We start from the raw sequence: 25,336 nt of genomic DNA on the forward strand, positions 1-25,336 counted from the left end.
ACAGTCATATGATGGAGTTTGAAAACCTGATCATCATGCCTTGGGGAACTGCAAGTGCCAGGAAGTCCTATAGGAACCACTTCTACTGAGGGGAAGCTGATATATGATTGTGGTCAGCTCTCTGGTATTCAGCATATTAAGTGACATCAAAGAATAAGGTTGTATTTAAAATAGTGGTTTCAAGGCAGCTGGAATTACTGGTGTCCAATGGTGTAGCACAGCATTAAAGGGTGGGATCATACCTCCCACAGCCCCCTCCCCAAAAACAAATCACATTTGGAAGGAGATGGTGATACAGAGAAGTTATTCCATATCTCCACTGTTCCTTGTCTTGGCACTCCCAAGTCTCTCATGGTGGATATTTTTATGACAGTCTTAAACTTGTGATTATTTTTGAACCTGCTGTGTCCTATTTAGCATATGACAAAGTGCCGTCTCATCTGAAAGCAAGCTAAGACTGGCAGGGTAATATTCAGAGGCTTTGTCTGCCTGGTTGATAGGAGCTCTGTTTGTTTTTGCCTCATGATCTTGGCTGGACTTTTAAAAACATGAGACTAAGCTGGTCGTTACTGCACCCCCCCCCCTTTTTATTGTCTGAGAAAATGCAGGTAGACTACTTGAAGTTCATTTGCCTACATTCTCAGTCTGGCTTTGGTAATATCCAGTATTTCATCTGCTTTCACTTACATACCACTGTGGGCCTCTAAATGTACAACTCTTTCCAAATAAAAAGAGAGAGGGAAGGGGGACATGTTTTCAGATTAGGCTGTCTTTGATATAGCTGAGGAGCAGTCAGTGCTAGAGTAATTCAGGGACCGCCTCATCTGGGATCTTGGGGAGCTGGTGGGCAGAGAGGGGGGCACTATTGCTATGCTTGTTTGTGTGGCTGTGGGGGGGAACCACTGAACAAAAAGACCATAGCTAGGCCCCAAACAAATATGACTCCTGCCTTGGAGCAGTTGTTGTTAATCCTAAACAGGTGTACTTGTCAGCAAGCATTAGCTAGTGTGATACAGTAAAGCCCCTAGCAGGAGCAAAGCACAGGCCAGCCAAACACTCTTTACCTGTCATTGCTTCCTACTCATCCCTACTTCCCCTTGAAAATGAGGATGTTCTAGAAAGCCTCCACACCTGCATGTGCCAGATCATCAGTACTGCAGGAGTGCATTGCTTCTGGTATTTCTTGGTTCAAAAATAAGCAACACCAAATGCTAAGAGTTCCCATCTGAACTGCTCCATTCCCAGCACTGCACTTGGAAAAGTGGAAGGTAGGGTCATTCCAGCAGCATTCAAGTTGCCTTGTACTAATATGTATACACTGCATATCTAGGAGCACCACCGTTTTTTCTAAACACATAGTTTATGCTACAATCAGTGGTACTGTGGACACATTCTACCTGCATGTCTGCATAACAGCTGGTGCAGCTAGTAGTTACTTCAGGTGAAATCTCCTATGTACGTTTCCCTTGTACATCCAAGAACCCAACTGAGTCACTGTAGCTGGATGAAGCATAGCAAATATATCCTGAAGTTGAAAGGAGGATTTAGTTTGAAAAAGCATGTTGTAGTTTCTTTGCAAAGGAAGCTGCAATAGAGCTAAGCTACCGCTGTCATCTTCATTTGAGAGACTGGCCAGTCACCTCTAAAGTTCAGTGTGTGCCCAGGTCAGCATTTCTAGTAGTAGGTGAGGCAGACAATAGGAAACTTTTCAAATACTACATAATCTTAAAGTAAATCAGAAGATAACATAAGTTGTCAAAGGGAGGTCAAGTAGTTACCATCACTTGGATATATTTAAGGCAGCATTAGACTGGTTCTGTGGAAATGTATGGATGTGGGAGGATGGATTGTAACATACCCAACAGGTCCCAGCTGTATCCAGGGGAGGTATGCACTCCTGTTTTCTATTCTCCCTGCTCTGGAGCACTAGCAACCAGGGTCACCACCTTCTATCAGCATGAAATCCCTTTAAAGCATTTCTTAGACTGTAGAAGTAAAATTCAGACACTCAAAAGACCCATTTAAAGCAAGCCTTTAAACATGGTGTGAGAGTTGTGGCTGTAATGTGAGGACAGGACTGGAAACCAGTGGTTATTGGGTGACTGGGTGCTCTGCTATCTGTTGCTCTGGAACAAGTTTCCTGGGCTAGGAAAGAACTTTCCAAGAGCTTGAAGGTGACCCACATAATTAGATGGTAGACAGTGGAGTCCCTTGGGCAGTGAAGATGTTTGAAAATCCCAGCCATATCCTGATGGACAGCTATATAACAAAAAGTAACTGCTATTTCTCCATCATTTATGGGCATTAATTAGGCTATTTAAAGTGGTTTGAAAAAGGAAATTGTTCCAGTACTGTTATTCATGAAGGTCTGTCTTTCTAGATATGCCCATATAACATTTCCATTAGCCACAGTGGGAGTCCCACAAGTCCTCTGTGAGGATAAACTGGAAAAGCATTATTCTCAGATCCCATTTAAACACTGGGACCCTGATTCCCAGCTCCTAGCCTCAGCAGAAAAAAAGAGTACCTCGGGGCTTAGTCTAGCATCTGCCACAAGTGTAATCTCCAGAATAGACCAGATATCAGAAAAAGGGACATCTGCTCCATCATGGCTCCTTCCTACCTTTCCTATTCCTTCCATATACCAGCTTTGGGAGAGCAGCTGGCTGGGAAGAGGGCTATGCTGCTCCTGCCAGCTTTCTACCTGGAAGGAAATTTTCCAGGTTCAGTCTGGTACAAAGTGTGCTCAGTGGACTAGAGAATCTGGTCCTGAAACTTCTCACGGGCACATGCTCTTGCTGTGAACATCCCCTTGGTCTTGGTTTGCATTTTTGAGGCAAGTACAGCTGACAGACTCTAGAAATCCCTAGTGTCACATAGTATGTCTGCATGTCTTGGCATTTTTGACTTCAGGGAGGTTGGCAGGTCTGTTCCCCAATGGCTAGCTCCATAGTTAGGAGACCCTATATGGACTCCTGCCTAACTGCCTCCAGCTGAGATTCAGTCTTTCAGTGCTGCTGCATAACCTCTATGTGGAAGCAGTCCAGACTTCTGGACAGATCATGTTTCTCCGGATACAGACACACGGGCAGTGTGCTGTAACCTGCCCAATTCTGCTCTTACACTAGTGTGAAACTAGTGTGGTGCTCTTATGGCGGAGATACTCCTGCATAAATCCCAAAGTAAATATGATCAACACCTATGAGTTAGAATTGTGCTTCACAGCTAATGATGATCTGTATTTATTTTGTCAAGTATCTTAGATTGCATTTCTGCTGATTTTCTCCTTCTCTAGAAGGCACATTCCTGGCATTTTCCATCTCTAGTCCCGCATCCTGATTAAATTTCTCCACAATCTCAGCTATGTTGAGTCAGGCTGTGTTGTTGCCCATTTATACTTGGTCTGTTTGGAAGCTGGGTGGCTAGATAAATGAGGAAAAATTAGGCATTGATTTTTTTTCTCTTTCTCAATTACTTGCAGAAGGAGATGGGCTCAACTGAAGACCTGTACCTGTCCACACGGAAAGTGAAAGAACTTTCTGTGATTGATGGCCGGAGGGCCCAGAACTGTGTCATTCTCCTCTCCAAGTGAGTGTGCCAACCCTGAATTCACAGTGTATATGTTAATTAATGTCCAAACAGATGAAGACAGACATGAATACCTAGATGCAACCCAATTCTTATCTGCTGATAATGGCACGTGTACACAGAATCAGATGCATCCACAGCCAGATGAGATGCTACTGTCTGGAGTGGCATCCACTCCTGGAGACCTATACACACACACTGGCTTCCAGACACCCCTGGGTAACTTGAAACTCATGCTTTCACATATGTGCATGTATATGTTCATCCACATGTGTGCACAGATTGTACATGGATGTATGTTGGAATACTAGCACAAGACTAGGCCCTCAGAACAATCACAAAACCAGAAACATACATAAGCAGGTGCATGAGACTACCCTGCAGTCAGGAGGACATAGGTTTTTCTATCGTGATGAGTGTTGTGTGTGATATACATCATTTGACTACACTTTTTCTTCACTACTGTTTTCTATAGGTTTCTCAGAAAAGCATTTCTCAAGCCCCCTGCAACAGGCCAGAAGGCTGCTGTTATTTTGAGAGAAAAAGTAGCAGATAGAGCTCAGGTAGATGAACAGGGGCTGGCTGTAAGAGGGAAGGCAGCAAGGAAACAGTGAACTGCCCATTTAGGTAAAAGGGCAAACCTGCAGCCAGTCAAGGAAGGCCACCTGACCAGAATGGGACAGGGCTTACAGAGCATACAAGCCTGGGGCCTGAGCCAGGACAGGCTGTAGAGGAAACACCTCCAGGCTGTAGGAGGAAACACCTCCTGGCCAGGAATGCTACAGGAGAGTTCCTGGCTGACCCCTGAGCTGCCCTGGAAATACAAATAAGGCACTGAAGGCTTGCAGAGGTTTATGACTTAGGGTAGGGGGTGAAGTTTGATTATACAGCCAATGAGCTAACAGTTTTAGTTATAGCCAGTGTGCTTGTTTTCTTTTGGGCTTTATACTGGCAGACTGGATTAAGACTATTAGGGGTGGAGGAGGCCCCAGTAGCATCCGAGCAGGGTGGAGGTAGGGTCAGGGGGGCCCAGTGCCCAAGCAGGGTGGGGGCAGGGCCAGGGGAATGTGGGACAAGGGCTGAGCCAAAGCAGGTGGGACAAGGGCTAGAGTCCAGAAGCCAGATCCAGTAAAGTGGGCCTGGACTAGAAGGCCCAGTGAGAAGAAAGGGGCAAAGGCCGGGAAGGGTGAGGCCCTAACAAGGGAGAATGATTGACCAGCAACATCTGCAAGGCATGGACATGTCTACAGGGAAGGTCAGAAGCCATGAAATTTGCCCTTAAGGTGCTGGAGTACATTTTGTTAGTGGAAGAGGGCTCACTTCGGGGTCCCTGGGCAGCCTCCCTTTCCTAAGGGAAATAATTATGCCAAGGCATGGCAGAAAGGAAGAAGTTTAGGGTACTAACTTCTACTAACTTCAGAGAGCCAGAGTGAAGCAGGAGTTGTGTGTTTACTAGGGGGCATCATGGCCACCCTTAGGGCCCGGTGCTTGCTACATCCCAGAGAGCAGAAAGACATTGCAAATGTAGGGTGTCTTTATACAACCCTATTTTTAATTCTTGGTTCTGTTGGGAGGGCAGTGAATGTGAGCGATTCTCAGAGAAAAGGCCAAATCCACAACAGAGACTTGGCTATAGAGATAATCAGCTTCACCACATAACTTTTAGATGCAAGGCCTTAGGAACTGAATTCACAAACCTGAGTTAGGCATGCATAGTGAATGGGAAGTTAAGTGTGTAGGACTGGAATTCTCCAAAGGCCGTGGGCAGCATAGGAGGATACTTAAGCTGGCCAATAGGAAACTCTGAAAACAGGTAGAGGTCTCAAATCTTGCCTGTCTCCTGGACTCAGGCATCAATGTAAGACTAGGATTTACAGCATGAAATTGCTTCCTGGACATAGGACCTTAAGTTGTATATAGTTTTGATCCCTGCTCCCACTTCTGCATTTGCCATTTTATCCACTAAAATGCACCACCACCACCACTTCCTTCTCCTCTGGCCATGTTTTTGAATAAAAGTGGATGTGATTGCTGGGTTTTGGGCTGACCTTTAAATATTGGGACCGTGTTAGTGCTAAGACCACACCTATCCGATCAGACCCCTCAGAGGATTAAGTCATGGGGTCCCTTAACTTGTGCATCCCAAAGAGCCCTAGGCGTGATATTAGGCATTGAGACATCCAGCACTTCCAAGCAAGCAGTTCTGGGCAGGTGTAGGAGCAGAACTTTAGGAACTAAGTAATATTCTTGGGAAAAGCATGGTGCCTATTCTCTCACGCACACCTAAGCAGCTAGGCAGCTGAGGATCACAGACTTGGACTTATGTGCCAAAATTCTTCCAAAGTTGCCCTATAGAAATCTTTTTTTTTTTTTGGTTCTGTCCCTAGGAGTCTTTTATTCATGGCTCAGCTTTAAGGGTCTATGAGGTGTCCTTGTAACCTCTTGCCATGACTTGTATGTCCTTAGAAGCTGTAGCATCTGGGCTATTTGTGCTTCTTGCATTTCCTTTACCAACTCATTTGAACTAGCCTGTTGTTAAACTAAACTACAGATCTGGCTATATTCTGAGCTGTGTACAAGAACACTCCCCTCGCTGAGAGAGAAGGAAAGTTACTGACAGGGTGTAACAGAGGGCCTCCTGGGGGAGGCTTTCCCTGTGACCCGCCCACCTGTTCCTGGGCTAACCACCTGTGTTCTCGCCCGCCACGCCTTGTTGTTAATGAATTAATTTAGATGTTAATAAGCAGGAGGCTGCCCATTCTCTGCCCAGATGCCAGGGGGCGCTATCTATGGCTCCTTTCCTCCCCTACACCACAGCCCAAGCCTTGCAGAAGGCATCTATGTTCTCATAATCACCAGTCACTTGCTCTGTGCCCCAGAATCATACTATTGAATCCCACCTGGATTCTTCCCCTCAGGCAGCCTCTTCTGCTGTCATACCAGGCAGCATCACTCCCTGAACTGGTTCCCTTTCGGGTGCAGTCCCCCCACCGAGACCTTCAGCTCATCTAGCCCTGGCCCACCTCCAGGCCAGTTGGGACCCCAGGCCCTCAGCTCTTGGGCGTTCCTCATGGTGGGCCCCTGGCCCTTCGACCCTTCCGGTCCTGGCCCCAGCATGGACCAGTCAGGGGAAACTCAGACAGGCCTGAGTCCATGGCCCTTTCCTCTCTCTGAGGGTCCACCCTCCAGGCCCTCCAAACAAAGGGGTAACCCACCTGGTCATGGGTGCTCAGGGTTAAGGTGCCCCGACCCACCTTTCACTGGGGTGGTAACTGGCCTGGCATTTCTTAGGGGCTCCTGCACCACTGAGAGCCCCACCAGGCCACCCACTCCCGGCAGGGTGCAGTTTTAGGTCATGCCCAGGACCAGGAGCCTCCTGACCGTCCCCTACAGCTCCTTCCTTACCTTCAGATGATACCAGGAGCCCTCCAGCCAGGCAATGTTGTTGCCTGGCCTCCAGGCAGCCAAACTGCCCTGTTTATATGGGCAGCCCTGAAATCTAAAATGGCTGCCTTCATCAGGCACCTGGCAGCTGCCAGCTCCAGGCCCTTAAAGTGGCCGGCACAACCAGTGCCCTGCCACACAGGGGTGGAGAGGGTTTTTATGGTACCAAGAAAAAAATTAATTCCATTACTTGACAGAAGGTGCAGGTGTGTCATCTTCCCCCCACACACTCCAGCAACCTAAAAGTTACACGCAGCTAGACCACCAGCACTGAAATGAGTTCTTTCCATTGCCCAGAGAAACCCACTGAGGCTGTTATTATGATACTTATGTGGTATTAGCTGGTTTGTCAGTGAGATGCACCCCTTTCTTCCCTCCCCCTCCAACCCACATCTTGATGATGGAATAGAATTAAATTTTTTCTCTTTGCAGTAGGTGCCTACATATCTTTGATACTTGTGGCAGACTAAAAGCCACCAGGGTGGGCTGGGGGTCGTTTAGGGGCAGAAGAATTTTCCCTCTGTTTGACAGATCTACAGATGTGTGCCTGGGATTCAGGTTAACTCCTGTATGCATGTGGAATGTGTCTTACAGTGATGGTGGTGTAGGACTGGAATATCCTTGGGAGGGAGCCCACTACGTGGTTTGGCAAGAAGATATTTCACACATTTAAGCAAACTGCAAGCTGGTCAAAGGCATTAGGGTGAAGCTCCAGGGGCTGAAGTTCTTTTCCCCCAGAACAGGAGATGTTAGGGTAGCAACAGTGCAAGCTTTTCTCCCAGCACTTGTCTTTCCCTGTCCTTGTTTCTCACCTTTGACTTGGGAGGAATCTCTTCAAAGCAGGGTTGGGCAAAACAGTGAATCTGGCTGGACTCCATTTCCCAGGAGCCCCTGTGGCCAGTTTCCATAGAGATCCCAGCAGTGGCGGGGCCATGACAGTGCGGGGCTAGGGTTTCCTTGAAGACTGGCCCCAACAGCTCTGGCAGGATGTGTGTCTGGGCAGGGAGCGACTGCGGGGCTGGGATCTTATGGCAGTGACAGCATGGTCCAGAGCTGGGGCAGAGCCTGGGGCGTGCAGGCAGTGGATTGCAGTTCTGCCCTGGCTCTGGACCATGCTGTCACTGTTGCAAAATCCTGGCCACAGAGCAGTTCCCTGCCCAGGTCTGTGTCCTGCCAGCGCTGCTGGGGCCAGTCTCCATGGAAACCCTAGCCCCGCACTGTCATGGCCCCACTGCTGCTGGGGTCTCCATAGAAACTACAGAGAAGTGGACAGGGAAATGGAGTCCACCGCAGCCTGATCCGGGCCACGGGCCAGACTTTGCCCACCCCTGCTTTAAAGGGTGAGAGGGAGGTCAGTCTCCAAACTTTGCTCTCCTTTCAGTGATGTCTAGCAAAGACTTGGCTTGGGGCCATGAGATGGGGAGGATTTGGGCTCTAAGAACCAGGTTATGAACTGTCAGCTAGCTTCACATCAGTTATTAAATGGTCAACCTACGAGCACAACTTTGGTCACCACTGATCCAATCTGATGTGGATTCGCACCAAGGATGTAGAGATGAAAGGGTGTGTTTCCCCATTACCAGTCTCCTGAATCAAGGAGCATCTCCATCAAAAGTCATTCTGAACCAGTTGTTGGCAGAAAGGCCAAAGCTGGAATGCAGAAGGGCCTGAACTTAGATTTAAACCTAATCAATAAACCAGTAGTGGGCTTGTACTGTGCTGTATGAAGCTTGCCATGCTGTCCTCTGTGCCAGAGTAGGGAATGCCCCTCTTCAGAACTATTAGCTCATCATTTTCTATGCTTATTAAATTGCCTCAAAAAGTCAGCATTTTTAATTGACAAGAGGAGTTTCTCCTGAGCTAAAGTTGAAGGAGAAAAACTAAGTAAGGACCTGTGGATCTGGCCTATAGTTGTTACTTTATTTAGAATCTCAACTCCATAATCCCCTCCTGATCTCATGGCATGATACTGCAAACAGCAAGAGGAGCAAAGATATTTGAAGGGTGACGGGGGATTTGAAGCCTTTTCTGCTTCTTGGGTTTTATTCAGATTTACAGCCAAGTATAGCACATGGCTCTTTGGGGTTCATTGCAACCCTAAAAAGGATATTATTCCTTTTGTTGTTTCATTCATTCCCCACCTTCTTTCACTTCCTCTTCTAGCCTTTACCAAACCTTTCAGGAGAGGGGAGCAGTGGTCATGTTCTCCATTACTTTGCCTACCCGTTCTGCAACGTGTTTAACAGGCACACACACATAGGGGTCATTTAAAAAGGGTGATAAACAAATTGAGAGAACACTTGTGCAATCCTAAAATAAAGAGCTCTGTTGACCCAACTCTCAGGTTGCCACACTGTTTTCCAGCAGCTGTTTCCAATTGACTGTAACTGCGCATATATCTTTGCAGTTTATTCCTTCTTTGTTTACACTAAACTGCCGTGTCCTTTAAAGTAAAATAGCTGTATGGGTTTTTTCTTTTCCACTACTTGAATGTTTTTGTTTTACTGACACTGTGATAAAAAGGGTCAGGCAATGCTCATATTTCATAGGGCCAAACAAGCCAAAACATAGCTGGAGTGGGGAAATAGCTATCTAGTCTCTCTTGTGTTTAGTAAGAGTGAGGCAGAAGAGATTAATTGGGATAGATTAAAAGGGATGAAAGTTGGATGCTGGCTGATTTGTTTTGACATTGAAACGCATTTGTAAATTTCCTTTTAAAGTCACTTTCTCCCCATCCTCCAGCCTTTTCTTCTTGAAGAGTTTTATTTTTTTTTGAGCATGCATCTTTCAGGTTTCCTCCACCCTGGTGAATCCAAATCCAGGCTTCAGCTCATATTGATTAGTGATAAGCCAAGTTCAAACAGGTAGGCTGGTGTTCTGGTTGCTTTTCTGAGATATCTCAGGAGACTATCTGCCCTTGCATATTTCCATTATGTTCTGCTTCAGCATGATCATGGGCCCATCTGTCGTAAATCCCCATTTTCCATCAGACCGTAGCTTGGTGGCTTGAAACAGCCTTCTTGTGTCTCTGTACTTCATAGGCATGGTCTCTTCTACAGAACATAGCTGGAAACAATTATTATTAGCTTTACAACAAAGTGCTTTAATATTCTCACAGTGCAAATACAGTGTGTTTGTACTTTTCTCTTATGTGTTTGTCCAACACAGACAGGCTTCTTATGTGATTTAACTTTGTGAGTCACTCTGGAGATGTGCAGCTTATTTGAAAAACGTTATTCAGAATGTGGTAACCTTGCACTGAAAGCAAGCAGTTGTATTGCTGTGTTCAGCACAATCGTTGCTAAGATCCTATCCAATACTATTGCACTGGAGCTATTTCATGACAGTGGGTTGTTCATGCCTGTGGCTCTTATAGGAGACTGAAGACCGAATCCTATTTCACTTGACATACCCAAATGCCAATTACTCAGCTGCATAGCTGCCATTTTGGTGCTTACACACAGTTATCAAACATATTCCACATGCATGCAGTGTAGACATTTTTGCACAAGGGTCCACATGGCTATTGCACATGCTCAGTAGGTTGTAATCGAGCCTGGTGGGTACAGAGTTTTGTACATGTGTATCTGAGTGTAAGTCCCAAAATTGTAGCCCAGTAAAACCCCATAGAAGGAGCCCTCCCATGTTTTAGTTCACAGCTGTCCAACTTCCAAGTGGCCAGGGGGTTGCAGGCTGCAGCATGTGGTGGCTGCTACCATCCTTGCCCCTACTGCATTGTCCAGGGTCCCCTTGAGACACCTAGCTGTGGGCTCCCTCAACCCCAGAGGTCACCCCAGTCCCAGGCACAGGCGGCAGGACGTAGAAGGTAGAGGAGGGGGCCGTGGAGACTGTAGACTCTGGTGGAAGCAGCAGTTCGAGTGGTGAGAACAGCAGTGGTTGGCCTGGCAGCTTAGGGGCCACAGATTAATGCCTTGGGAGCGGGATATGGCTGTCAGTTAGACAGCTCTGTTTTAGCCCTCTGGTTTAGTGGTTAGGGAGCTTGCCCAGGAAGTGGGAAACCTAGGTTGTCGGCTCCCCCTATACAGAGTGGTTTTTAAATTTCATCTTTTTAACATCCCAGCACAGTAGTTGAACCACCAGGCCACAGGTTAGGCCAGGGGTGATGTGTAGGGAGTGCACAGGGGTGCATGTGCACCCCCCTGAGAGCACCAGTGCACCCCCTGTCAGGCTGCAATCCCTGTTTAGCCAGCAGGCAGGGGGTCAGGCAGGAGCCGTGCCCCCCACCACGAGCGCCGGCCGGGGAGCAGGACCGCTAGCAAAAGTAGCCGTGCCGCTTCCAGAAGTGGCACAGCTGCTTTTACGGTCAGCAAGATCAGCTGCCAGGGGATATCCACACCCCCCCAGTCCCTGACTGATGTCGGGGGTAGGGGGATACACACGTGCCCCCTCTGACTCAAGAGGCACCAGACACCCATGGGTTAGGCATTATCCACTCCCCCTCTTGAAGCTGAGTCATTGCACCTTACATTAAATAGTCATTGGGTAGAATGGATGGAGAGCAGTGGGGAACTATCTGCCCTACTGGGAGCAGGATCTAGGCTGGAACTTGGGGCACCTTCCCTTTAAGAGCATCGGTCACCTTATTGATACACACACCTTCTGAATTGTTCTAGTCTGCCTGGCCTCACAGGTCTCCCCATCTTGGCCTCTGGATGAGGAAGACTTCCTGGTTTTGGGGAAGTACCCATAACACTAAGCTATTGGGTGAAAACATGGGAGGGCTGCCTTCTTCCAAGTTCTGTCCCTCTGCTGATCATAACCTTTTTGCCTGGCTGTGATTTTGGGACTTATATTCACCCAAGCATGCACATATGCAGCTGCACACAGCCTGCCTGGCTGGAGCATACTCTACTGAACATATTCAATGGTTGTGTGAATGCTTTTGGGTCTGCGCTGCATGTAAAATAGGAACTAGGCACAAACTAGGCACAAGTGTCAAAACCATCAGTTACATGGCTGGGTAAGTGCCATTTGGGTGTGTAAAATGAAATGGGATTCTGCCTTTAGTCTGTAATGATCATCTCCAGAGGATAGGACAACAATGAGTTTAATATATGCTGAAGATGGATAGATACTCAGGTGTAACTGAAGGTAGAGTTTAGCCCCACGTGGTAAATTGAGGTATGAGTTAGACAGAAGTTGGACATTGCAAACCAGGTTTCGGGATCAGTCCTGAATTGGCTGAGGCCTCAATGATCCATTAATAAGGGATTTTCTTGTGAAGCAGTAGACCAGATACTGAGTCCTTAGCCTGGATGTTAAAGGGAATACGTGTCACGTTAGTCTTCCCCATGGCACTGCCTCCTTGGCACCTACAACGCACTTCAGTCCAGATATTACAGGGACTCAATACTGAACCAATGCCACTGTTCTGGCTCTGACCCTACCCCATTGCTAGCTACCATTGGAAAAAGCACAGCATTTGCTTTTACTTGTCCTGAATGCTCCACACACCATTATAGTTGGGGCTTTTTTAAAATCAGTTCTTTGTACAGTACAGGAATTATGGCAGCAGTACAAGTGTTGACTGAGATGGCTGAAAAAGACTAAGGCAATAAGTACTATCCCCCAAAAGGATTGGGCTTCTTTGAGAGAACTTCTTAAGTTAAGGTCCCTGATGAATGGCTTTACCTCCTGTTCAGTTGGTGATAAATAGAATGGCTTATACGCAACCAGCCTCTTAAATCATTATAAGACAACAGTGCCCTGACCTGAACATCTGTATGGCTCAGAACTAATCATGCTCATCACTGCAGTGCTGTAGTATGAAAATTCCCAAGTTTTGACCTACCTCTACTTAAAGTCATAGAAACTTGGACAGACAAGGTTCCTTGGGTGAATTTGATATCTTTTATTAGACCAACCCAAATAGTTGGAGAATAGTTATTAAGCAAGCTTTCGGGTTCAAAAACCCTTCGTCAGGCTAAGGAAGTTTCAGCAGTTGGTGTGTGCTCTTCCTTAGACCAACACGGCTAAAACCTACACCCCTAGAAACTTGGAGGCATTCATAGAAATGAGTTTCAAGAGGCAAAATATGGTTAGTCCTGACGTGTTTTTTCTAACGGGTTTAAAGAAAGTGAAAGCCCGTTTTATACTCCCCACCCCCCACCCCACCGCGCGCACTCAGAATGGTCTTACAGTAAAGCATTGAAAGGAATTGGAAACAGGTATTTACCATAAAGAGAAATTTTACTGTAATGGGGCAAGGCTCATCCGACAGCAAAGCCCAGTAACTTCAGCTGGGAGTAATAACAGCCTCTCTCTCCACTTCTGGAAGGGTGCACTGTCAGCAGGAAGAAGAGTCAGCTTTGGAAAGTTTATATATTCATTCCCAGTTGAAGGAAGCTAGTTTAGATGAGCTCAGCTTTTCTCCATTTAGGATGTGCTGCAGCATGAAAGGGAGTTCCTTTCATGCTCAGGATAGCGTCTCTTCTCAAGCAGGAACAAGGATGGAGACTGTTTCTTGGAATGCAGCAGCTAACATCTCTTTAGGGTTGTTAGCTGCTCTATATCAAGAGAGATGGTTCATGAGAGACTCATTATAGAGGAATGAAGCTTCTTTATAATCAGAGGACAGTAAAAGCATTCGAAACTTAGTTTTCATTTAAACTGTAAGGGTTTGAGTAAATGCAGGAGTTGCACAGGCCTAATTAAAATTATTAAAACTTTGCATGTGAGCATTCAAACTTTAGTTTAAACCTGCCTTACATGCATTTAATGCTACTCCTCTGTAACACACTGGATTGGTAAAAGTGTTCAATTCCATCACTAGTCCAAATCCAGCCCAGTTTGGCAGTGAGTGACAGGAATTATTGTATGATGGAGGTTTTGTGGCCATCATATATGAAGTAAACTGTGAAGATGGGAGAGATATAAGTTCATTTCTTTGGGATAACTATATACATTTCCCAAACTATGTTCCAGCCTGTGAAAGCTGGCCTTTCTTGTCCTAGACATCATCTCTTTAGGTCAGGATTTGTTGAAGCATGTAAAAAAGGGAAAGGGTTTTTGGAGGGGTAGGGGGAATTTTCACTGTTTGCTATTCACCTATTCTGTGAATGAACAAAGGTCTTTGATTTGCAGGGCTGCCAACCCCCAGTATCATTTACAGATACTTTTTTTTAATGATCTGCAGTATCTTGGTCAAAAATGACATACTCTGTTTCCCAGGAAAAGAGGAAGAGAAGGGAATGTGATCCTTTTGGTAGGAAAGGTTAATGTGCTTTGAATAAATTAACAATTCTCATAGTAGTATGTGATCACACATCTTTTCCTGGGCAGCTGAGCAAGACCTAATATCTACCAGTGAGAAGGCCAGTAAGCTGACTCGCTCCTTCCTTTTGGAGGAGATAGCTGATGAATGATGAGTGTTTTATGTCGGTCTTTGGGGGGATGGAGTAGGAGCTAAGTCCTGCTTGAATCAATGGATATCTTTTAAGGAAGAAAAATGAGAAAGCACTGGTTGTCTGCATAGGAGATTGATGCAGAACTGCCTCATGTCTCGCAGGCATGCTCAGAGTCAGGCCACCTCCCTTCTCTAAGAGGACCAAACAATAAGCCACTTGATGTCTGCAAGCAAAGCTGGCGTTAAATCAGCCGAGGTATCCTGGGGAGATGAGTGATGAATTACTCTGCAGAGTCAATAGAGATTATTTATGTGTCCTGAGGGGATAGAGGGAGGCTGGCTAAGTACCATATTAGAAGCTATTTGGTAACTGTTCATCTTTAATATCACTTGAAGATGGTACAAGGCATTGGGTCTCCCTGCTCCATCATCAGATAAGGGGTGATGAGAGGGAAAGATGAGAGATTATTTTCAAGGTTTTCTAGGATCCCTTTTCCCTTTGACCAAGCTGGGCAAAGCTTATTGCAGCAGAACAAGAGACTGCCACGTTCCCTTCTGAGTCACATTTACCAGATTGATTCTAGAGTTAGGATTTTTGCTGTTAATGAAGACAGATGAAGCAGAGAGGATGCAGCTTGGATAACATGTGAGTTTGTAGGGTTGTGGCCCCTGGAAAACTGCAGACTGCCTCTGCCGAGCTGGTCTGAAAATCATTGATGTTGGAGAAGACAGATCCAACACTAAGATGTAATTTTTACAATGTCACTTTTCCGACCACGATTACACTTTAATTTGATGTCTGTCCCATACTTATTTCAGGCCAGGGATGCCTCTATTCAGTTTTGAGTGCAAAGATTTTATGCATCTGCTTTAGGTTCCTATGTAATCAGTTCACCTGTTTCTGTTTAAAAGCAACCCATCTGTTTCAAGTTATGATTGGACATTTCAAGATCTACTTCATGGTTGGGCAGGAATATTGAAAACATAATGAGAATCACTTGATTAACAACCCTTTGGCTGTTTCCATCTGAGGAAATCTGTTTGTGCTATGCACGTTTCAGGAGTTCTAAGCACTTGTCACCCCAGCAGAAAAAAAACCCCTTGCTTCTGAAAAATGACAATGAAAATGTTTTGCTACAAACCCATCAATAGGATTTAATTGGATTGGTAATAATCTGGGCTGCACATCTACAGGCTCTGTAACCCCATTACAAGCTTGCATGTTGCCCAAATTAAATTGCCTTTCTTCAGGGGATTGGCAAACTGTACAGCCCTCTCTCATGTTGGTCGGGTCAGTGAAGTTATTTATTTATTTTTTTGCTGGTGGTTGGGCACAGACGCATCCAAAAAAATCAGTGTTTGTGTAACCCTTTGTTCTGTGGGGATTCTTAATTATTTTTGCAGAAAAAAAACTTTAAAATGAATTAAGTGCTAATGAATGATGCCAGAGTGATGAAATTGGAGACTGAAGTCCTCAGTTAGGTCATAGGACAGTTAAGTCTAGCCAGCAGTAACACAACTTCTCCCCCATACCCTACTATCACCATGCGGTCAATGAATCTCAAATCTACCTGTTCAGTTTTTGTCCCTCTTGCCGACTCTTGGGTCAGCTGGGGCAGGACGATCAATTTACCAAGTGCCTTTTTTTTCCATATGCAAAGAGCACCCTGTAACTTCTCAATTGAAATTGTCTTTATTTGAAATGAAAGTAACCGTGCAAGGACAAAATCAAGTGTCCACGAGAGAGCACAATGTGTCCTTTTTTGACGCCTCCTTATTTCTACCTTACAAAATGGCAGCAGATTTCTAGAGATGTGACAGTGCAATCCAAAGAACACCACCACCGTAATATTTGCAGAGTGGTATTGCCCACACTGTATATGTCTGCTAAGTAGAGAGTCCTGTCACCTCTTTTTACATTAGGCTCCTCAGCCCCAAGGTAGCAATGGGATTTAATTGCTAGCAAGTACACAGAATCATACATGTTAACATTCATTGTTTTTAAGGGCAGAATGGACATAAAGCCATCCAATCTGACGTGCTAATTTATGCCATAGAATTTCACCCAGTTACCCCTGTAGTGAGTCCAGTTAACTTGTGCTTAAGTCAGACTGATGACCTAGGAGAACATAATTTCCCAACCCTGCTTTACAAACTTTCTAACTCTCCTGTCTTCCAACTATGGCACAAATATATGTCTTGTGTGGAGACTTAGTATCTCAACATTAGACTGTATCAGTTTCTTTTACGTTTAAAACTGACTGAATGAATTAGCTGGGAACAGTGTTGCTGAATTTAGTTAAGAAGCATATTTTTAAAAGCTTTTGAATGTCTGCTGATTCATATTTTAGTTTCCAGCTGCTGATTATATTGGGCAACATTTAAAATGTTTTAAGTTTCTCAGATTTAGTAGTATTTCCTGTCTGTAAAAATAAAGCGTTTACATTTGCTTTTACATCGTTCCAAAAATGTGATCCCATCCAAATGGCAATAGCAATTGAAATTTTACCATGATGTTTCTCAGCAGCAAAGAAGAAAACATTCTGATCTACTGATGAACCTCTGTGTCATTTAGTTTAGTGTTTTCTTTCTTCTCTCATTAATGTGTCAATTATAGAAGGTCCATGGAGACTCAGATGCTTCCTACCCAACAGTTCCTCTTCACACTTGTCAACCTATATGTTTCAACCCCAAAGTAGTGTTTTTCTTGGGGGGGGGGGAGTGGGGGAAGGAGTAAGATGGCAATTGCTTTTGTAGGCCATTCAGTCCTGTTCTTCTCTCTTGGCTCAACCAATGAGGGTGCCAGATGTCATGGGTAGACTTGGCAAAGCAGATAACTTTGTTCACCACCAAATTCACTTCACACCAGTTAACAGACAGCAGTTAGGTAATGACAGGATTTGGTTGCTGCTGTTCTGTGCTGCCCTAAACAGGTGATCTAATGGCAATACAGTCTTTTCATCAGTTCCCTGAGCCTTACCTATTTTCCAAGAACCAACTGCATCATTAGCAACAGAATTATATGGGTGAGGGCATGGTGATTAGGGAGAGGGGGGAGAAGAGAACAATTTTACTGCCTTGTGCACCTGGTATGGAAGTTTCTGTTTTGCAGTGGCTGCCAGTGTTGAAGCCACTTAAGGACTTGGATGCTGTCAATCCATTTTTCACCTGTGAATGCTGGCAAAAAGAACCTACCAATCATGTGCAAGACACTTACACAAAAGCCTCTTCTGTGGCCCAGATATGATGGCACAGAACCATTACTAGCTGGCCTTGGAGAGTCCTTAATATTCGTAAGCATAGGTGAATATTAGCTTCATAGTTACGCTGGAGTTGTGTGCACTGAAGGTGTTAGCAGTAAAAGCATTTGAAGGGGAAGGTGTCTGCCATGAGGGGTAGGTAAAAGGAGTACTGATCTGTGAAGAGCTGTTAATTTCCTATTGATTTCTTCGTGCACTTGGCTAGCTGAAGCAGAGAAAAATTATATTCTGTAGGATCAGAAAGGATTAAACCCTGTTCGGGCAGGCGGCTGACTTCTTTGGACTGAAAACTTCAGAATGAAGTTTCCTGCCATGCTTTGCCAAAATGGCTTTGGGCTGTCAGAAGGTAGAGGTAGCCAGGGAAGACTTTTTAAATTGTCATTGGAGTTACTTATGCAAATAAATTAATGGGGCAATATTGATGCTATTGAAAGGTTGAAGTTATCCAATGAAGAAATCCGACGGGCAATCTTGAAGATGGATGAACAAGAAGATCTGGCCAAAGATATGCTGGAACAGGTGAGAAGAATCACAGTCTCATCTAACAATATTGTTTCTAAGTATTGAAGGTCAGTTGTTCTGCTTGGGGCACTTTGTTAGGCCTGTGTTAAATTTAAGGCAGATGCATGCAACTGGGTTGATGCCACAGGAGGAGTTTCTTCAGGTCTAAATTTGACCCTAAGACCTCAGTACAATTGGATTTGTGTATAAAAGGAGAAGTTTGCCCAACATGCCAAATGCATCAACTGAAACCATGCCAGGTTGAATTTAGGCTAGTATGTCTTTAATTTACATTGTAGTATAAGTGTCCTGATCTGATGTATGCATGATGTCTAGTTTTCTTTTCATTTAATTTCATCTTTCCCTTTTTTGCCTTTCCTACTGTGTCCCTTAAATTTCTCTCTCAGCTCACCCCTCTTTCTTTGTACTGCCAACCATTCTTCTATCCTTTATCATCTCCCAAGCTTTCAATTAAGGAGCATCATGAATCTAGCAATAAAATTTAGTGATAATCAAAGCAGAGAATTAGGAGTGGGGTTCTGTTCTCCACTATTGTTTCATTATGTGGCATGTGAGAGCGCCCCGCCCACAACCCTCCTTTACCTGAATTTCCCTATCAATTGAAGGGGGTGATTATACATATCCATACTTATCCCCCAATAAAAAAATGCTATAACAGCACAAAATATTATTCCATATGAGACCAGTGTCTTCTATGTGTATTATCTGAATGTTTAATTGTGTGCACAAAGCCTTTTTTTGTTTTGGAAATCTGTGCCCTGATTTGCAAATGGGCTGAATGCCCACAGGTCCACTTTGCAGCCACTGAGACCTTCAGGTGCTTAGCACCTTTGAATATTGGGCTCCAAGAAATAAAATAGTAGAGCACTGATGAAAAGCAGGTTCACTTTCTGGTTTTTCTGGCAGGCAACTTGCTCCCTGTGGGTGTGGACTGGGGTGAAGGGGGGCATGTGTGCATGACAATATTTATAACCAGGCTGAAGCAGAACTCCTACTAGATATGTCAAAAATCTGTCAAAGTATGAGCTTTTAAGGTCAGCACATGAATAGCAGCTTGTGTCAAGCTCATATTCAGTGGCTTAAATATTGTTTATTGTTTCGACAGAGCAGAGCAGACTATGAGAGAGATAGTTGGGTCTTTGTGTGTACTCAGGGTGAGTGGGATGGATAATCTGTGCTCAGAGAGAGATTCTGATCTTCTTTACACCAGTTGAAATCCAGAGTAATATCATGGGAGTCAGAGTTCTTTCTGGATTCTCACACTATTGAGAGCAGGATTTGGTCCCTAGCAGTCTGGATGTATTAACAGAAATTAATGAGGTCACTGAAGGAAAATAAAGGCAGAACAACAAGGAGATATTTTAACAAGGTCACTTTTGAAGCCACAGCTGCCCTGCTTTGAAGTTACTGTCACATGAATGAATTAGAGCAGCAGTTCTCTATGGTGGTAAAATAATGTGTTGGCCCCCTTTCTCATGCAGTCTCTCTGTCTGTGTGTGTGTCTTGCTGGATCTTTCATGATGGTTTTTGATTTGTATCTATCATTCTAGCTGCTGAAGTTTGTTCCTGAAAAGAGTGATATTGACCTGCTGGAGGAACATAAACATGAAATTGATCGCATGGCCCGGGCTGATCGTTTCCTTTACGAAATGAGCAGGTCTGTGAGATGCATAATGGCAAAATAGGCCAGGGGCTTCTTGGAAACTATTGTAATTGTTATTGAAAAGGAATAATGTTGCATCAGTGGAACACAATCAAAATACCGTGGGCTAGGTTTTGCACTGAATTATACTCTCGAGTTACCAGAAACCAATAATGTTACTGACATGTTTGTCTGTTACACAAGCTTTTTTGGCTGGTAAGAGCTCTTTCTGAGTGCCATTTAGGGACAGTCTTCTGATTAACTAATACACATCTGTCACATCCCTCTAGCACCATTCATGTAAACAGATGCTTAGCCATGGCTGTCAGCTGCTGCATCTCTGGGTTTAGATTTATTATGCATTCCATTGCCACCTGCTTGTCACTTATCCTCACAGTTATTTGCCCTTTTCTGCATTCCACCTTTTATGCCCTTTGGTTGGAAACTGTTCCCAGACCAGTTGCATCTTTTCCCACATCTCCTCTGCAGTCTTTTGTGAAAATGTATTTTTGAGGGACTTGAAACCTTATAGCCACTCCTGGGGATGTGTTTGAATTACAAAGCCTGTGTCCTCACATTAACACCCTCAATCTGAGTAACGGCACTTTGGCATTGGCCAAAAGACATCAGGCGTAATAGGGCCTTATACATGGCAGGCTGCTTCATCAGTCCAACCATGTGGTTCCATGGGGCTTTGTTTCCTATCATTGAATTGTGTATGAAACTACATACCTATGTTTGTGAGGTAGCTTGAGCTTCACAATATGTATTCTCCTTCCCCTCATGTAGGATTGATCACTACCAGCAGCGGCTGCAAGCATTATTCTTTAAGAAGAAGTTGCCAGAGAGACTGGCAGAATCCAAGCCAAAAGTGGAAGGTATGGGAGAGGCCTCTTCAGGGACTGGGTGAGGAGCAGAGCATGTCAGAGAGACTCACCCATAAAGGAAGCCACCCACAACCCACTGTTGTGGGCACAGTGTTTGTAGACTCATTTAGGATGAGGGCAAAAGTATCATCTACTAGGCACAGGTGTTTGTCTAACATTTCCATTATATATGTGGGCTTAATACAACTGTTGTGAAAGGCATTGTGGCTCTTGCCCTGGGAGTCACTGTGCATTTCAGAGCCACCTCAACTTACTGTGACACCTCGCTTCCACTCCTAGCCCTTACCAGCTGGTGTAAACCCCATATTTTGGAGCAATATCTGCAGACATCTTGCTCATAGTGGTCTTCTCTATAGGTCTGATTTTTGAGAAGAGGGATATACGATCTCTCTTTGTTAAAACAGGGAGGTTTGTCAATGAGTTTAAACCTCCCTAGTTCAGACTGTGGTCAGCACCTCAGTGGGACTAAGGATTGCTGGGGCTCTGGTTTGGATGCTCAAAAGCTAGAGCCTCCAGAAGGGCTGTTGTGAGTTAACCTCAGGTCATGTCTTGCTTTTTTTCAAGCCATTCTTCTGGCCTCCAAAGAGCTCATCCGCAGCAAGCGTTTGAAGCAACTTCTAGAGGTGGTTCTGGCCTTCGGCAACTATATGAACAAGGGCCAAAGGGGGAGTGCATATGGCTTCAAAGTCTCCAGCCTGAACAAAATTGCAGACACCAAGTCCAGCATAGACAGGTAGGCTTGAAAATCACAACCAAAGGAAAGCTGCCTCGCCTGTATCTTGCCTTGTCTGGTAGTGAGTTTTTTGACTGGTAGTGAGTGTTTGTTTGCTTAATTGATGCATTGACACAGTGTAGAGCTTTTAAAAATATGTCTTACCTTACATGTGAATCCTGCCTTTTATGCTGGAGGACCCTTGAGTGCTTTATCAACTCTCAACACAGTATGGAAATTCAGCTGGTCTTTTTGCGTAGAGCACGCTAGTGGTTTAACCACCGACCATTAATCTACTAACCGCTATTTTAGTAGATTAATATTTCACATATAATAGAAATTACAGAGGTTATTTCTTTACAATATGTCCTGGATACCAGTGCTTTAAGTCCTTCCTTTTACAAAGAGCCACTTGGTGTCCTGTAACAGCAATAAGCACACAAACCAATAAATATAAGTAAATACCCTCCTTCCCCCACCCCACCCCCCAAAACCCCCCCCAACAAAAACCCAAAAACCCACAATCCAGAGCAACAGCATTACATTCCATCTGAAACAGTTCTTCCAAAGTACAGTACAATCCCAACCAATTCTGCGGCATTAGTTCAGTAGTGACTGGGAAAAGAGTGCCATCTTCTGAATCAATGACACCCTGCAGCACTTCAGTTTTTTGGAGATCTTGGCTGTACTTACATTCACTTGTGAGGCCTGATGAGACTAGACCTCTAAAGGAATGGCTTCTGGGTACTTAAGGATGAATATCAGCAGCAAGAATTGCATTGAATTCATCCCTCCTAAAAGATTTTAAACTAGTAGAACTCTGTTTTAGCGGCTGCTGTGTGCTTCCCATATAAACATTCAGAGATCACCTGCCCCCTGTGTAGCAAATACAAGGGGAGCTTCCTGATTTTACATGGCTTGGACTGAGTTTCTGTATGTGAACTGTCCTCTGCAGATACCATAGTCTCCACAAGACACAGCTCCCCAGACTCTGGCAAGTACCTGAGGCAATGATTGCCAACTGTCTTGTATTTTGAATAAGTGCACACCTTCCAACAGCTGCTGTGGCTTTCCAGTTACTAAAGGGTTTGATCCAAAATTGTCCTTCTGTTTTTTTAAACCCTCTATGAACTTTCTCCATTCTCTACCCTGTGCCTCTCCTCATTCAATTCCTAAGTCTGCTCCTAGTGCTTATGCGGTAGTAAGGTTACCCTCCCCCTAGTCTTCCTGATACAATCTCATCACTCTGGGTGAAGGAGTCATCTCCTCTGTAGTTCTAGGAATTTGAAATGGCCTTCTCTGCTTCATTAACTTTCCATTTCATTTCATTTCATTTCATTTCATTTCATTTCAGGTCTCAGCTACAAACTACTCTGCTCTCCCTTGTCTCTTAATATCACTTTGCTAGTATTTATTGTTTAATTTATGAAGCATTTTGAGATACATTTTGCATGACAGCCACTATACTGTTTTGTGCTGTTGCATTTCTATTACCTCATATGCCACTGTACAGACAGAAGCAAGAATCCAGTCTCTTTGAGAATAAAGACAAGGCAGGGTGGGAATGTCCTTTGAGTTCTTGAGGGAAAAATGAATCTGAGGAGAATAGTTAGCTTTAATCTTCAACGCTTTTATTTAATCAACAGAATTGCCAAATCCTTATCTACAGTTCTCTTTGTCTGATGAACCTGATTTCATGACCAAACCTGTTGCAATGCCTGCACCAACTATACTTTCTCCTTTGTGTCCTTTTTTCTAAGGAACATTACACTCTTGCACTACCTAATTATGATTTTCGAGAAAAACTACCCAGACCTCCTTGATATCCAGTCAGAGCTGCAACATCTTCCAGAAGCAGCCAAAGTCAAGTAAGTCCAGTACGATCTGTCAATCTCGGGACACAATTCTGTTTTCAGTGAAATCAATGGAAAGACTTCTGTCAACTTCCGGGGGCTTTCACAGTTGTTTATAAATCTGTTTTATTGTTATATTTCCAAGTAAGGGCTATTGCCTCAGCTGGTATAAGTGTCAGACTTCACTGACACCCATGGAGCTATTCTGATTTATACCAGTAGAGGATTTGGTCCGGACATTTGTCTATTTGTACAATTGACAATTTTATGTAGCCCTGTCTTAGCCTGTATGTTACTCCCAAACTGTGCACTGCCATTAAACAAGCTGCTGTTTGTAATTTACCATTCATAGTGTGATTGGTCGCCATGGATCACATGGTATTCTTTTCTGTTGTATGATTAGATAACTGAAGGTTTATTTTAAACCAAAGAGACTACATCATGAAGGCTGTGTAAGCTGTTTTCCTTGCAGCCCTACAAACCTTTGCACAGATTCATTCTTGCACAGGAGTTAGGGAAACTTGTTTTTTGCATAAAATTCATGTCTGTGGCAAATAATTGAAATGGATTTGGTTGCCTTCAAGACCACTTCAAGTTGTGTTCTTTTTTCTAAAATACTGTTCCAGAATACCTTGACACAGAATTTCCCCAGCTGTTGCTCTTTGTGTAAGGAGCCAAACAGGTCTGGTACTTCTAAGCCAATGAAAAACAAGTGAGAACTGAATGCAGGATATAAAGTCAGAGGTGCTGTTCTCCAAACTCACACTTAAAAGCCTAAAAAAACACAAGCTCCGGTGTTTCTTTTTCTGATCTGTAGAATCTGTTTAATTCAAGCGTTAAATGAAATATCAACAAACAATTTTTCAGTTGCAAGTAATCATTCTTAGTCACCATCATCAGTCACCATTTTTTAATGAGTGACCTAGAGGTAAAAGGCTTTACTTCTTACTGGTGATGGAAAATCCTCTTATTGTCTTATGCTAGAGGAAGATACCTAGTACAATACTAGTGTCTAAAAAGAGTTTGTCCCAGTTGTTCTTCTGCTTCTAAACTGGCTAAGTTGCTCTTACCTCGCTTTTAGTTATCCAAGTTACCAAATGTGATTGTGTTCCACTCCACTCAATGTTCACAAAACCTCTAAGACACCTGAGTTTGTTATTGTACCTCCATTGTGGCCTGAAAAGCTCCCTTGGAAACCAGATTTGGGCTTCTCTGCACGGTCTGAAGAAGACCACAGTGAGCACATATGAGACTTAATCTTACCTCAACTCTGTTGCCATCCTGTTCAGTCTGGGAAACAGATAAACTCCACCTAAATTCCTGATTTCTTAGGTGGAGAAAAATTAGACCAAGTAACTATTTGAAGCAGAGGTTGTACGTATGGGTGCAATGAAGGAAGCAAAGGACCTATCCCCTAATAATAGCTTGGTGGTTTGAGCATCTGCCTTGGGATGTGAGAGATTTGTTATAGACCCTCTCCAGCCAGAGGGTGTTTTAACTCACCTCTGCCACTTCCCGGGGTGTGTCCCAGCGGGTAGGCAGGGCTGATGGTCCTCTCCAGTCTTCCCATTGAAGCTGGCCCACCGGGGAGCCAAAAGTACAAGATTCCTGAGGCAGGAAGACAGCAAACAAGAGGAAGTGTGACTCTGGCCTGCAAAGGGAATGAGCTCTGAGTTTTGGCCCCTGCTCAAAATGCTATTTTTGCTTTTTTGTCCAATAACGATTTCATGCAAAGTACATAAACAGCACTGGGAGCAGGACCCAGGTCTTCTACTCTTCTCCCCTTTCCCCAGGGATTGTGGGGAGAAGCAGAGGAAGGAATGCTTACTTGTTTGGCATATAGTCAGGTTAGATCTTGCAGGCTATCTGGCTCCCTGACTGTACCCAGTGGCCCAACTTCAATGGGAGCTTCAACAGTCCTACCTAGTGGTTATGGCACTTTTCTAGAAAGTGGAAAATTCTGAGTTCAAACTCTCAAGCTGAGAAGGTCCTAGAGCCCAGATCTCCTGTTTTCCAGATAAATACACCTGGGCTCTGCACTATTGATGAAAAAGGTGGATGA

At 44.4% G+C, this 25,336-nt stretch overlaps 1 protein-coding gene across 6 annotated transcripts in view; it reads left to right on the forward strand.

Moving 5' to 3' along the window:
• Positions 1 to 25,336, forward strand: part of DAAM2 (dishevelled associated activator of morphogenesis 2) — a 308,724-nt gene that overhangs the window by 251,734 nt on the left and 31,654 nt on the right. For all 6 annotated transcript variants that reach the window (XM_019483066.2, XM_019483067.2, XM_014598043.3 and 3 more), the window contains 6 exons: positions 3,482 to 3,588; positions 18,093 to 18,177; positions 19,731 to 19,837; positions 20,612 to 20,700; positions 21,274 to 21,442; positions 23,182 to 23,289. In XM_019483066.2, coding sequence (XP_019338611.1) covers positions 3,482 to 3,588; positions 18,093 to 18,177; positions 19,731 to 19,837; positions 20,612 to 20,700; positions 21,274 to 21,442; positions 23,182 to 23,289 — 665 coding nt within the window. The remainder of the gene's footprint in view (positions 1 to 3,481; positions 3,589 to 18,092; positions 18,178 to 19,730; positions 19,838 to 20,611; positions 20,701 to 21,273; positions 21,443 to 23,181; positions 23,290 to 25,336) is intronic.

Source organism: Alligator mississippiensis, chromosome 1, assembly GCF_030867095.1.
Source record: "Alligator mississippiensis isolate rAllMis1 chromosome 1, rAllMis1, whole genome shotgun sequence".
NCBI lineage: Eukaryota > Metazoa > Chordata > Crocodylia > Alligatoridae > Alligator > Alligator mississippiensis.